Source organism: Natrix helvetica (assembly GCF_964273705.1).
Source record: "Natrix helvetica genome assembly, chromosome: 1".
Classification (NCBI taxonomy): Eukaryota; Metazoa; Chordata; class Lepidosauria; order Squamata; family Natricidae; genus Natrix; species Natrix helvetica.
Window position 1 is genome coordinate 367,377,352 of NC_138548.1, and position 15,231 is coordinate 367,392,582.

Consider the following 15,231-nt stretch of genomic DNA (forward strand, 5'->3'; position numbering starts at 1 on the left):
GCCTGTCCTAAATCCAACATAACTACAAGTATTTATGCTTTTCTGGCGCAAGGTTACTTCCATGTTGCATCAGTCTGAGTTTACATCAATGGCAGTCACTGGAGAAGTATCAGACAAGGTCTCAAAATACAGCATGGTGATAATTACAGGGAGAAGCAACTTTTCTGGGGACCTTGAACTTCTTCTAGGACTCCATGTGCAGAGGGGCAGCTGGGGAACTGCATGTTCCTACAAAATCACAGGAATAGTCCTGAGGGCACAATTGGGGAGTGGTCGTGGCCCTTCCTACTGGGACATGTTAGAAAACAAATGTTAAGAGTTCAACCCCAGGTGAAAGAGTTATGATATTCTTCTGGATGACATCTTCTCTTCTATGCATTTCATAATTAACTGAGACAACTGGATAATATGGCACTCCATGCTTTGTGTTTGATACTTTCTGTAAGGACCTGCCCCTCCTCCTTTCCCAAGAAAGTATAGACTCTTGAAAACGTGGTATTTCAGAATCTTTTATTGAGAAGAAGTGATAGCAGGATAGGCGAAGTAGATTCTTAATGCCTTCCAAACTATACAGTTAGAAATAGGGCTGTAGAATCTCCTCCCTCCAGTCTGAATGTGGATTTAGCTAATCCACACGCGTGAAGATGTTTATTTTTATTAGTTTTTAATTTTATATTACAAATTTTGATATACTTTATAAATGAAGTGTTGTCTGGGTTTTTTTCTTTTACATCCTATCATATACATGATCCATTTTATATTATAGTTCTGTTTCAAATTTCAACCATTTTATTCTCTTTCCATATTTTTCATCTTAAACTTATTTTCTTCTTGGTACATAAACAATATCATTAATTGCCCCTTCAAAGTTAAACCAAATTATCATTTCAGAATTCATCTGTTAGTCTACTTTACTATAAGTAACATACATTCTCAAGTTCAGTTTTTATATAGAGTCTTTAACTGAATTAATTATCCACAATTCATAGTATTACTATAATTCCCTTATATCTTACTTGAATACATACCATAATATATTTCCCTTAAATCTACTAATATATTCCTTCTTTCCCTTCCTCCTTCTCTAACCATTTTCTCTTGGTCTATCAAAAATTTCACTTCTTTTTAATTTTCTTCTTTCCTCCCATTCTCTTAGCTTCTTCTTTTTCTTCTTTTTATAATTATTGTATCTTTTCTTCAAAATCCTTTTTCTCACTTTTAATTTTATTGTTCTAGCAGTTTCCCCCAGACTTTCCCCACTATTCCATTCTTTGCTGTTTGATTGTTTCTTTTGGGGGGGACATTCCCTCTTGTCTACTTTTTTTGTACCACTGTGAATCTCAGTGAAATCGTCTACCTGTTTTTTTTTATTTTCAGTTCCTTTGTCTTCCATATTATCTTCTTGTTCTTCATTTGAGCCTTCTTTTTTTAATATAATTTTTATTGAATGCTTTAATCTTTAAAAACAGTAAAGAAGACACAACAAGGGAAACAAAACAAAACAAAACACAGAACATACATAACAATATACAGTAATTTTACAGCTTTCTATATCGGCTTTCCTGCTTAGCTTTTATAATTCTCCCTTCTGCATTGCCTTCCTATTACTATAACCTTGTCCTATAATGTAGCAAACATAATATTACATTTACAATAATATTCATTATTTGTATCACCATATATTTGTATTCTCTATTTTCTGTTTTGGCTTCTGATTTCTAGCCACTTCTACATTTTATTCCATACTTTATAAAAGTCCGATTTTTTTTCTTTTGGTTCTATTGTCATTTTATCCATTTCTGAGCATTTGAGTATTTTCCTGATTGTAATTTCATCTGAGGTGTATTGATTTTTTTCCAGTTTTGTGCGAAAGCAATCCTGGCTGCAGTGAGTAGGTGAATGATTATGTATTGAGATTGTTTGTCCATTTTTTGGTCTAGTAGTCCTAATAAGAATGCTTCTGGTTTGAGTTCTATTTTTCACTCAGTAATTTCCATTTCTTCTTCTTGAGCCTTCTTTTACCCCCTTCTCACCTGTTTCCTAGTCTGAGTGCTCCATCGGAATTTCTGATTTTTTCTTACCATTTAAAGTTTCATGCACATTTTTTAGGGTTAGGGTTCTCAAATAGTTCATCAACATCCAGAATTCCATAATGCAAGTTTTAAGTTATTTAACAAATTTTTAAGCTTTTTATGTTGTATTACATTTAATTAAAACCTAAAGTCCATGCAGTCCTTTCTTTCCTTTTTGTTTCCAAATTCTAGTGTCCAATTCTAGTTTTAGTCCAGTCCAATCCAAGTTGAGAATTTATTTTACTCCACAACCTTGGAAAGTCAAAACCAAACAATGTTGCAAAAACAAATACTCCTTAAAAGTTCTCACAGTTCCAAAGTGTCTTTTCCTGTAGCTAAGGTCAAAATTTTACAGCTGTACTATCCCTTTTGTCTTTCACAAAGTCTTGTAGTATTCTCTTCTCACCAGCAGATGGCTACCTCTTTGCAATACACCCTGACCAGCTGATTGTCAAAAACTGTCAAAAACCATCTTAAATCCACCCCCAAAAAATAGGAACTTCCCCCAGGTTTTCTTTTTGTTATTTTTAGTGTCTTCAAGTCCAATTATAAAAACAAGAATCTTCTAAGGCTTTAGTGTTCTAACCTCCGCTTTATCCTTCTTTCTCCATGTAATTTTCCAAATGCCAATTAGCTGCTAATTCAGCTCCGGGACTCTTTTTAAATCCAAATTCAAAGTTTCATTTTACCTGTGAGTTGGCCAATCACTCACCAGGTTCCAACACTCCGTTCCGACACTGCTCCTGCTCAAAAAGTTTAGTCCAGTTGCCCCAGCTTTACAGCGGTCCTTTGAATATGGCCACCGCCCCTGCTGTCCTCCTGCTGTTTGGAGAGCTTTTCTCTGACCTAACGAGGAACTTGCCAGTTCCTTTTGGTTGTCCGAGACATCTCTCGTTCTTTTCCATCCCTTCAAGATGGTTCTGGTCAGAAGACCTGCTGACAGCGGTTTGTCCAGTTGGATTTTTGTGGAGCTCGTCGGAACCCACTATTTCCAACTGGTCTCACTGTGATGCTTCCGATTTCTGGTGTGAAGATGTTTATTGTAATGGCTGTCCTAAGAAACAGATAAGGAGCCAATCCCAAGATCTTCTTCAGCTTTCAGCAAACTGAAACAATCCACATGGCCCTCCCTCCTTATTACATTTCAAAGAAGGTGAGAATACTGCAGGGTGCTTAGAGGCCAGGAAAATGGTTATAAAAATACAGGTTATCCCCATGCCCCCCCCCTCTGTCCCTGTGAATGGAAGTATCATATTAGGGATCTGACACTCCCTTATGCTTAGTGGTAAGGGTGGAATGGAGGTTATGCACCCATCCTTCCCCTACTTGACCTCTCTCTGGCCTTTGACACTTTGCTACTAATCATGGTATCACATGTCTGAAACACGGTACATGGTTTCCTGCATGAGCAGAGGATTGAGCTAGAAGACCTTCAAGGTCCTTCCAATTGTATTATTCTGCTCTGCATCCTTCAGGATCAGCTCAGAAGATTGGCATCAGTGGCAAGGCATTGTGATAGTTAACCTCTTTCCCTGGCATCAATGCTAGTCAACAATAAGGAGAAAGTTCTGAACCAGGCTTCCTTAGAAAGCAAGAAGCAAAGTTTTGGTCCCTGCAAACCCTCTTTTATTTACACGACTGTGAATTCCTTTCATTCACAGTCAGCAGGGCTTAGCAAGCAGTCTTTCAGAGGAATGTTTATCCACATGCACCTTATCTTATTTGGAGCGCTGCCAGATTACTAGTTTCCAAACACAGGGCAAGGCAAACTTGGCACAGAGTCTCTTAAAGTCACACACAGAACTTTCCACTCTTGAACTGACCGAAGGAATTGTTTCCTGCAAAAGCCCACTCCCCGTTCATTCGTCTTTTGTTTCCTATGGGAGGGGACAATCACCTCCAAGGTGTGGCTTTACTCGACCCTACTTTCTTAGTTGTTGTTGTCTTCTGGCAGCTCTGTGCATGAGCACACTGGGAACAGATTCCAGTTATTCTTCTGACTCACTGCTGTCAATGCAGAGCCCTTGTCTGAGCTTTCCTCAACCCCCAAGATTGGCCCATGTTCCTCCCCAACCTCTTCACTGTCCAATTCTGTTGCCAGCTGTGCTGGCCACTACTGGGCCACAAAAGAGAGACCCTACCTTGGTCTGTACTTTACTGGCTCTTAGCAGGTTGATGGTACTCAATTTGATATCTCTGACCTGCGGGAATGAAGTGATGCCATCCATGCCATACCCATGGTTGAGTATCTTTGGAATTTAGTACCTGCCAGTTTTAAAACTATAGCAACTTTGATGCTGGTGTGCACTGTCACTGAAAGAACTGGTGAGCTATTTGGTGGTCCTCTTGGACTCATGCTTGAGGAGCTGTTCGCTGGAAAGAAATAAGAAAAAGGAGAAAGAACAGTAGGAGGTAAATGGGAAGGTAAAACACATATAAACCAATACTTACCTCTTCAAATTTGCAGAGAGAAATATTTGAAATCAGTATTTATTAATGAAATACAGGGAGTCCTCAACTTACAACAGTTTATTTAGTGAGCATTCAATGATTTCCCTTGCACATACGTGCTAGGTCTGGAATGACCTCCCCCCCGATATTAGAACTACTACCGACCTCTGCTCCTTCCGACAGAAGCTCAAGACCCACCTGTTCCAATTAGCTGGCTTAACTGATTTATAGTCCCACTTTTAACCTCCTGGCAAACATCTTATTGGGTAGTTTTTAAGGGTAATTTTAATGTTTATTTGTATTTTAATTTAAATATTGTACAGTGCATATCCTACCTCCTCCGTGTACCTATTTATATATTTAAGTATATCTATATTCTGTATTCATACTGTTTTAATATGACTGTACACCGCCCCGAGTCCTGTTTAGGAAAGGGTGCGGTTTATAAATTAAAGTTTATTATTATTATTATTAATAGTAGTAGTTCCCAACTCTAGGGGGCAGTTCTCATCTCTGTTACAAAGCCGAAGAGCCAGGACTGTCTAAAGACGTCTCCATGGTCGTGTGGCCGGCATGACTAAATGCCGAAGGCACACGTAATGCTGTTACCTTCCCACCAAAGGTGGTCCCTATTTTTCTACTTGCATTTTTACATGCTTTCAAACTGCTAGGTTGGCAGAAGCTGGGGCAAGTAATGGGAGCTCACTCCGTTACAAGGCACTAGGGATTCGAACCACCAAACTGACAACCTTTCTGATTGACAAGCTCAGCATCTTACCCACTGAGCCACTTCATCCCCATTCAACAACACTGAAAAAGGGACTTATGACCATTTTTCACAGTTACTTCCTTTGCAGCAACCCGTGATCAAAATTCAGATGCTTGGCAACTGATTCATACTTATGACCATTACTGTTTCCCAGTTCTGGTTTCCTGCACAAATGCTTGCACAGTTAAACAATACTTTCTCCTTCTCTCCACCCCTGGATGGTCACATTGTCCAATTGTGAGACATTCTTTTGTTATGGGAACAGTCCATCTCTTTCTCCAGTACCTGCAGTGGTGACATTGATAGCTTCCATGTTCTCTTTCACTTTATTCCCGCTGCCCCCGGAGTTTTAAAGGGGCTGAGGAAGTGGCTATGTTTGTTTGTTTGTTTGTTTTGTTTTTATTGGATTTATATGCCGCCCTTCTCCCAAAGGACCCAGGGCGGCGTACAACATTAAAAAACACACATCCCAAAAGTTAAAAAGAAATTAAATACATATCCACCCCCCAAAAAAACCCCGAATTTATAAGACAATACGTTTAAAAATGAGTTAAAATTAACAGGCCAGGCCTGTTAGCTTAAGAGAAAGAAGGACTAGGGGAGACATGATAGCATTGTTCCAATATCTCAGGGGTTGCCACAAAGAAGAGGGAGTCAAACTGTTCTCCAAGGCACCTGAGGGTAGAACAAGAAGCAATGGGTGGAAACTAATCAAGGAGAGAAGCAACTTAGAACTGAGGAGAAACTTCCTGACAGTTAGAACAATTAATCAGTGGAACAGCTTGCCTCCAGAAGTTGTGAATGCCCCAATGCTGGAAGTCTTTAAGAAGATGTTGGATAGCTATTTGTCTGAAATGGTATAGGGTTTCCTGCCTAGGCAGGGGGTTGGACTAGAAGACCTCCAAGGTCCCTTCCAACTCTACTATTGTATTGTATTGTATTGTATTACCTTGTTGATATATAGGGTCTGGGTAGGATATTGTAAATCCAGGGGAAGGATACTGTAAAATCTCCATTCCTTCTACACTCCCAGGGGAAGGATACTGCAATATCCCCATTCCCTCTCTACTCCAGCCAAAGGATATTGCAAAATCTCCATTCCCAGAGGGGGCAGCCAGAAGTGTTATTTGCTGGTTCTCCGAACTACTCAAAATTTCCACTACCAGTTCTCCAGTACCTGCTGAATTTCACCCCTGGCCCTGCAGTATTCTCACCTTCCTTGAAATATAATAAGGAGGGAGGGGCATGTGGTTTGTTTCAGTTTCCTGTTCTCAGGACGGCCGTTGCAATAAACATCCACATTCTGACTGGAGGGAGTGGATTCTGAAGCCCTATTTCTAACTGTATAGTTGGGGGGGGGGGGATTTAGAGTCTGTTTCGCCTGTCCTGCTATCACTTCTTCTCAATAAAAGGTTTCTTTTGAAATACCACATTTTAAGAATCTATACTTTCTTGAGAAAGGAGGAGAGGCAGGTCCTTACAGGGAGTATCAAACACAAAGCATGGAGGGCCACCTTATCCAGTAGTCTCAGTTAATTATGAAATGCATAGAGGAGAAGATGCCATCCAAAAGAATATCAGAACTCTTTCACCTGAGGTTGAACTCTTAACATTTATTTCCTAACATGTCCCAGTAGTAAATTCCACAATTGTACCCTTAGGGCTATTCCTGTGACTTTGTAGTAACATGCAGTTATCCAGCTGCCCCTCTGCACACGGAGTCCTAGAAGAAGTTCAAGGTCCCCAGAGAAGTTGCTTCTCCCTGTAATTATCACCATTCTGTACTTTGAGACCTTGTCTGATACTTCTCCAGTGACTGCCTTTGATGTAAATTCAGACTGAAGCAACATGGAAGTAATCTTGCACCAGAAAAGGATAAATACTTATGTTGGGTGTTTTCACAAGTTTTAGGAAAGACAGAGGACATACGCTCGAATGTACCTTTCTCTCCTTTTCTTGTGAAGCCCAATTTGTCTCTATCTAAACCAGGAAAGCCACCAGCATTTCCATCTTGTGAGAGAGCTTTGGATTCTTCTAACTTGTTGAGGTTTAGAAACAGAGAACTGGCTGGTTCAGGCCAAGGAGAAATGGACCTCCTGCTTCTGCTTCCTATGCTACTGGTGGTTCTCACCCACAGAAACTGTGGAGGGCTCAGACCCAAATGTCCCCTGACTTTGAAGAAGCGGGAGAAAGGAAATCCTTGGAACTATTACGGGGCAGGAGACCACATCATTAGTGTGATTGAAACGGTAGCAAAACCTTCTCCTGAGCTATTACAGTTCAATGGGGCTCGTTACATTTCTTCTCCTCCGTAAGTCATTCACTGTGATAGACTTCCTTTCCCTCTATTTGCATTTCTAAAACTTTTCTTCCTACCTTTTTATTTCACTTATTCCTAAATTGTAGGATTTTGTATCAGATCTTGGGTCATTTTGATTTGTATTGCTCTTCTCTTTTAATGTATCTTGTATGGGATTCAAAAGCAGGGATAGGGCCAAAGAAAATTGAAAAGAACCTAAGAAATGGAGAGAGAACACCCAGAGGATCTTCTCCTCTTCCACTCCTTGAATAATTTCTTTTTTTAATTTCATGTAATAATTGAAAGAGGAATAGTTGCCTCTGCCATCCCATATTAAACGCCTGTTCCTTATAGGAATAAGGATGACTTGATTTTTGAATTGCTTTGGGGATTCACTTATTCATCAATGTTTTTATTGTGTCTCTACTTTAATGGTTGAATGAGGTTGAATCCTGCTGTCAGAACTGCTACCCCAGGTCTGAATTCTGCTATCACTTGGTATCACTTGAACTCTGGGAGGGAAGAAACTGGATGGGAGGGGGGAAGGCTTCATTGTTCACATTGCTTCAAGGTGAGACAGCTGGGAATGGAATGCAGTTGCATACCAGCCCCCACATGAAGGGACCATTCCAAAAACATTTTAAAAAAATTGATTGGGCAATGGGATCCAGCAATGGGAAGAACCTAAAGTGGAGGGAAGTTACCCTTGGAGATTTTGACATGCAAATCTCAGTTCTGACTTTGCTTTACCTCAATTCAAATTCCTTTTGCAAGAAATGAAACCAAGGATTATTTTTACTTAGAGGTTCAAGTGAGCACCTGCTTAATTTGCAGATGAAAATGAGTACTACTAGAAAAAAAGGTTTTACTTGTGATTCTTAACCCTGGTGGCAGAATATCTCCATCCCATCTTCTTAAAACTGAAAAAAATAATAACAGGTGACTATCATTTGATTATGACCACATGATCTGACTATGACTTTGCATCAATATTGGTTTAAGACTCAATGGACTCGTGGAGTTTACAATTTACAATAATTTACAATTTACAATAGCAGAGTTGGAAGGGACCTTGGAGGTCTTCTAGTCCAACCCCCTGCCTAGGCAGGAAACCTTAAACCATTTCAGACAAATGGCTATCCAACATCTTCTTAAAGACTTCCAGTGTTGGGGCATTCACAACTTCTGGAGGCAACTTCTGTTCCACTGATTAATTGTTCTAACTGTCAGGAAGTTGCTCTTCAGTTCTAAGTTGCTTCTCTCCTTGATTAGTTTTCACTCATTGCTTCTTGTTCTACCCTCAGGTGCCTTGGAAAATAGTTTGACTCCCTCTTCTTTGTGGCAACCCCTGAGATATTGGAACACTGCTATCATGTCTCCCCTAGTCCTTCTTTCTCTTAAGCTAAACATACCCAGTTCCTGCAACCGTTCTTCATATGGTTTAGTCTCCAGTCCCCTAATCATCTTTGTTGTTCTTCTCTGCACTCTTTCTAGAGTCTCCACATCTTTCCTACATCTTGGTGACCAAAACTGAATGTAGTATTCCAAGTGTTGCCATACCAAGGCATTATAAAGTGGTATTAACACTTCACATGATCTTGATTCTATCCCTCTGTTGATGCAGCCTAGGACTGTGTTGGCTTTTTTGGCAGCTGCTGCACACGGCTGGCTCATATTTAAATGGTTCTCCACTAGGACTCCAAGATCCCTTTCACAGTTACTACTATTGAGCAAGGTACCACCTATACTGTACCTGTGCATTTCGTTTTTGTTGCCTAAATATAAAACCTTACTCTTTTCACCATTGAATTTCATTTTATTAGATAGTGCCCAATGTTAAAGTTTGTCAATTTCTCTATCTTCTGGAGTGTTGGCTATTCCTGCCAACTTGGTATCATCTGCAAATTTGATGAGTTCCCCATTTATTCCCTCATCCAAATCATTGATGAAGATGTTGAAGAGTACTGGGCCTAAAACAGAGCCTTGGGGTACTCCACTGCATACTTCCCTCCATGTAGATGCAGTTCCATTGAGGACTACACGTTGAGTGCGGTTGGTCAGTCAGTTACAAATCCATCTGGTGGTGATGCTGTCCAACCCACATTCTTCTACTTTATCTAGTAGTAGGTTATGGTCTACCTTATGAAAAGCCTTAGTGAAGTCCAAGTAAACTATATCAACGGCATTCCTCTGGTCCACTAATTTTGTCACATTATCAAAGAATGCAATAAGATTAGTCTGGCATGATCTGTTTTTGACAAATCCATGTTGGTTTTTGGCTATTACTTTGTTTGCTTCTAGGTGTTCGCTAATTCGTTGCTTGATTGTCTTTTCCAGAATCTTTCCTGGTATTGAGGTCAGGCTGATAGGTCTGTAGTTTCCTGGATTTGTTTTTTTCCCTTTTTTGAAGATGGGAACCACATCAGCTCTTTTCCAGTCCTCTGGTAGTTCCCCGGTGTTCCAGGATCTCTGAAAGATATAATTCAGTGGTTCTGAGATCTCGTCTGCTAGTTCCTTCAGAACCCTGGGGTGTAATCCATCCGGTCCTGGTGATTTGAACTCATCTAGGGTAGACAGGTGCTCACTTACCATTTTCTTCCCTATTTCAATTTGTGCTCCTAATCTGATTTTTGTGCTGTTTTTGATAGGTTGGACTGTTTTATCCCTTTGTGTAAAGACAGATGCAAAACATGAGTTAAATAGTTCTGCTTTCTCCCTGTTGCTTGTCACCTTCTTGCCACTTTCTCCTAGCAATGGACCAATTGTTTCCTTAACTTTTTTCTTGTTTTTAATATGTTGGAAGAAGCTTTTTTTTGTTATTTTTTACTTTTGTGGCAAGCCTTTCTTCATTGTGAGCCTTAGCTTTCCTCACTTCATCTTTACAGGCTCGGGCTATTTGCTGTTATTCTTCCTTAGTTATGTCCCCCCCCCCCTTTTTCACTTTTATACTTATCTTTTTTGTCTTTCAATTTGTCAGAGAGTTCTTTATGCAGTCATGCTGGTTTCTTTTGGGAGCTGTTATTTTTCTTCTTCATTAGTATTGTGCTAGACTGGGCTTTTGTAATCTCATTTTTCAAAATTTCCCAAGCTTCTTGAGTTGTTTTCCCCTTAAGGATTCTCATCCATGGAATTTTCCCCAATCTAAGTTTATTGAAATTAGCTCTCTTAAAATCCAAGAGCCTAGTTTCACTTTGTTCTACTACTTGTGTTTGCATAATGTTGAATTCCAATATTGCATGGTCACTTGCCCCCAAGGTTTCTGTGGCTTCAACACCTTCTATCGTTTCCTCTCTGTTAGTGAGAATTAAGTCCAATATGGCTGACCCCCTTGTTCCCTTCTCTACTTTTTGGGAAACAAAGTTGTCTGCTAGGTTTGTTAGGAACCTGTTGGATCTTCCACTTGGTGCAGAGTTTGTTTCCCAGTTGATGTCAGGGTAGTTAAAATCTCCCATTACTATTGTGGTGTGCTTCCTACATACCTTAGATTAATAGGAATAAATAAAAATATTTTGTTCTTTCTGGGTTTTTTTTTTTGTGTGTGGTGATAACATGAAAACATTTATACAGTACAAGATACATTGATCTGGCGAACATGTTATGCTTCGTTTTCCCAATGCAATTGGTCAACAAGAATACCTGGCTCCTGCACAATCTCACACTTGGCTACAATGTCTATGACAACTATTTGAGCACCCTTCGGACAGCAGATGCCTTGCTGGACACGCTCTCTACTGGAGAAGTCAATGTTCCCAACTACAGCTGTGGAAGGAAGGACAATCCTCTGGTTATTATTGATGGGGCTCTCAGGGAAATTTCCATACAGATTTCAACATTAGTAGGCACCTACAAAGTCCCACAGGTTTGTGTTTCTGTATCTCTAACTAGTAAAGTGAGTGGGGGTAGGGGTGAGTGTGGGTGAGCAATAGATCTAACCATGCCTTGTCTATTGAATTCAAGAACTGCTTCTTACCAGGACCATCATCATGGCTATTTATATTTATTTATTAAGTTTCTACTGCATGCTGCCCTATATGATTACTTTGGCCAAAGATTGGGATCCAGAGTGGGGAGGGGCAAAGATCAAAGCAGCCACATCCTGCCATGGGACCACATCCATTGCTTTGGAGGCTTCTGCTTTTCACTTGTGATGGTGAGGAGAGTCTCTGTGTCCAATCAAAGATCTTCTGCACAAAAGATCTAGCAGTGATGGAAGCTAATATTTTGTACGTGATCTAAGCTAAAATAATGATATTTACAATGATGAACAAATTCCAGATTCATAAAAATAATAATTCCAATGCATTATCTTACCTACTCTTGATAGAACATATACAATATGTCTTATGGAGTCATTATTACTGTTAGCAGTAATTGACTGTTTTACTTAAAATGTTACATTTTTAACACATTAGTTAACACATTAACTAGTTTTACCCTAATCTGTTCATGATCATAAATGGTTCAAAGATAGTCCATAGTTAGAATTTTCTATTGAACCATGGTGGCACAGTGGTTAGAGTGCAGGACTGAAGGCTGCTTCTTCTGACTGCTGGCTGCCAGCAGTTTGCCAGTTTGCCAGTTCAAATCTCACCAGGCTCAAGATTGACTCATCCTTCCATCTTTTCGAAGTCGGTAAAATGAGGATTCAGATTTTTGGGGAAAATATACTACTCTGTAAACTGCTTAGGGAGGGCTGTAAAACAGTGTGAAGTGGTATACAAGTCCAAGTGCTATTGCTATCTTCTGTGAATAGAGAAAAAAGTATAATATTGTTCCAAAAAAAAATCCACGCAAACATATCAGAAAGATATAGCTGTCCTCAGTAAGAAATGAATACGTCATTACAAATGGACCTTCCAAATTGCCAAGTATTGAAAAACAGAAATATTTAAACATCTTAGCATTGTATTTACTTGAATTAAATATGGTTAAATATGGAAGGCTTACCTTAGTCCATCATAGAGAATAGGGTTGTATTTGATTCATTCTTTTTCTTAATCTGTGTCTTTTATTCCATTTTATATACAATCTTATTATGTTGTTCTATTTTATATTCTGTATCTTGATATGGGCTAAGGACTAATAAACAGTAAATAATATATTGTCATGAGAATTAAATTGGATTCATTAAAAGGTAATATTCTGGATTTCATCTGAGCCTAAATATAATATTTTCATTGCTCTTTCAGATCACTTGTAGATTTGTTTCAGAGGCTCTGAGTGATAAAAGTCATTTCCCTTTCTTCTACCGGATGGCCCCCAAAAGTGAAGTCCAGTACCCGGCAATTGTTCAATTGCTTCTCCATTTCAGATGGACCTTGATTGGTCTCTTTGCTTCAGACACAGAGAGGGGAGAGAATTTCATGAGGACTTTTACTCCTGTGCTTGTGAGGAATGGAATTTGTGTTGTTGTATCACAACGATTCTCAGTGACTATACACATAGCACCCTTGAAGGATGCCATCTCTAAGTGGAAGCAAGTCAATGTCTTTGTTTTCTTTACAGACTATAATACCATGATTGATGGAATTTCTGCTGTCCATTTCGTACTTGGAGATTTGCCAGGACCCATTGAAGGGAAAGTCTGGATCATCACACTCTTTGGAGAATTACCAGTGAGAAGTCACAGAGTTTATCAATATGTCCACAGTATTTGGAACTTTCATATCCAGGAAAGAGGACATGAGAAGACTTACCAATCAGTTATCATGGTGGAACCTCTACATAAGTGTTTTCATTGTTCTTATTCAAAGCACATCTTTTCTGCCAAAGGCCGAAAAAGATGCACCCAGAAAGTACCAATGGAGACTAAAGACAAAAGGAACAGTTACAAATTCCAAGTTGATCCCCGTGCTTACACTGTTGTTAGGACTCTGGCTTATGCTTTGAATGCAGCATATTCCTCCATATCCAGGAGGAGAAGGAAGGAGAGTGAAGAGGCTTTGGGGGCTCCAAGGCTTCAGCCATGGCAGGTAAGGGGTTCCAACTAGAATCCATCAAGCTTAATCCAAAGAAAAGAGAACCATATCAATCTCCTTCTACTACAAGACTCCAACAGGTTTGACCAATCTGATCTCTTGAGTCATAATGTTCTCAAGACTGGAAGCTATGAGAGATATTGGAAAAGTGTTGTCTCTTCCGTTTTCCAACTGTGAGTTTGTGTTAGTTTGAAAAGTGCTCCCAGATGCTTTCTGATTTTCCTGTAGACAAACATGGCTCTTCTTGTTTTAACTGAAGGCTAAGAGCAGTGCCAGATTGTATCCTGCCCCATACATCCCTCCGGTCGATTCGCTCACACAGAGAGGGACTCCTCCGGGTGCCGTCCACTAGGCTCTGCCAGCGGGTGACGCCCAGGGGAAGGGCCTTCTCTGTGATGGGCCCGACCCTCTGGAATGATCTTCCCCCTGATGTTAGAACGACTACAGACCTCCGCTCCTTCCGCCAGAAACTCAAAACTCACCTGTTTCACCTAGCCGGCCTGGCCTAATTCCAGCTTTCCCACCTCAGTTTGTATTGTTAAATTTTATGGTTTGGTTTTAAAGTTCAAGTTTTAATTCTTATAAATTTGTACAGGGGATATTTAATTCAATTTTAGTATGTATATTGTCGAGTATATGGTTTTTAAATTTGTACCTGTACACCGCCCCGAGTCCCTTCGGGGAGAGGGGGCGGTCTAGAAGTTTAATAAAATAAATAATAAATAAATAATTTAATCAAGAAGGCAATGCAATTACTTTTATGAAGGATTTGCTATTAGATTAGGAGTTATAAAGAAGAAAAATAAAACATGTAGAAAAAATGAGATATACAAAGGCCGAAAAAGATGCACCCAGAGAAAGCACCACTGGAGACTAAAGACAAAAGGAACAGTTACAAATTCGGAGTTGATCCTCGTGTTTACAGTGTTGTTAGGACTCTGGCTTATGCCTTGAATGCAGCATATTCCTCCATATCCAGGAGGAGAAGCAAGGAGGGTCAAGAGACTATGGGAGCTTCAAAGCTTCAGCCATGGCAGGTAAGGTGTTCCAACAAGAATCCATCAAGCTTAATCCAAAGAAAAGAGAACCATATCAATCTCCTTCTATTACAAGACTCCAACAGGTTTGACCAATCTGATCTCTTGAGTCATAATGTTCTCAAGACTGAAAGCTATGAGAGATATTGGAAGAGTGTTGTCTCCTCCCTTTTCCAACTGTGAGTTTGTGTTAGTTTTAAAAGTGTTTCCAGATGCTTTCTGATTTTCCTGTAGACAAACATGGCTCTTCTTGTTTTAACTCAAGGCTAAGAGCATCTCCTTTAATCATTGCCTTGGCTTCCTTGCCTTTCCGTAAATCTGATCTAGTTGTTATACAAAGTCTCTTCCAAGGGTGCTGCCTGCAAGGGTACGTGGTACTTAATTTGGGGCCTCTCCAAACTAGAACAGCCATTTCCTGAGATTCTTATGGATACATTTGCTTTTTTTCTAATATTATCACCCTACTGACTCATATTCAGTTTGCAGGAAATCTTCAATACTTTTCTGGAAGTTTGGTATCTTTTAAAAGACACCAAAATAGCTTTATCTACAAAATGATATTAAACATCACAGTAGAGAAAGAAATTCAAAAAGGATCTGAACTTTTCAGTCTTTAAAAAGCATT

General features: G+C 39.6%; 2 protein-coding genes across 2 annotated transcripts in view; one reads left to right on the forward strand and one right to left on the reverse strand.

Moving 5' to 3' along the window:
* The window catches only part of LOC309384548 (vomeronasal type-2 receptor 26-like), a gene marked incomplete at both ends in the record, with an annotated part of 254,096 nt that overhangs the window by 205,992 nt on the left and 32,873 nt on the right, over positions 1-15,231 (reverse strand). The window lies entirely within an intron of this gene.
* Positions 1-15,231, forward strand: part of LOC309384550 (vomeronasal type-2 receptor 26-like) — a gene marked incomplete at both ends in the record, with an annotated part of 99,382 nt that overhangs the window by 76,121 nt on the left and 8,030 nt on the right. The window contains one exon of the mRNA XM_081938240.1: positions 13,097-13,206. Coding sequence (XP_081794366.1) covers positions 13,097-13,206 — 110 coding nt within the window. The remainder of the gene's footprint in view (positions 1-13,096; positions 13,207-15,231) is intronic.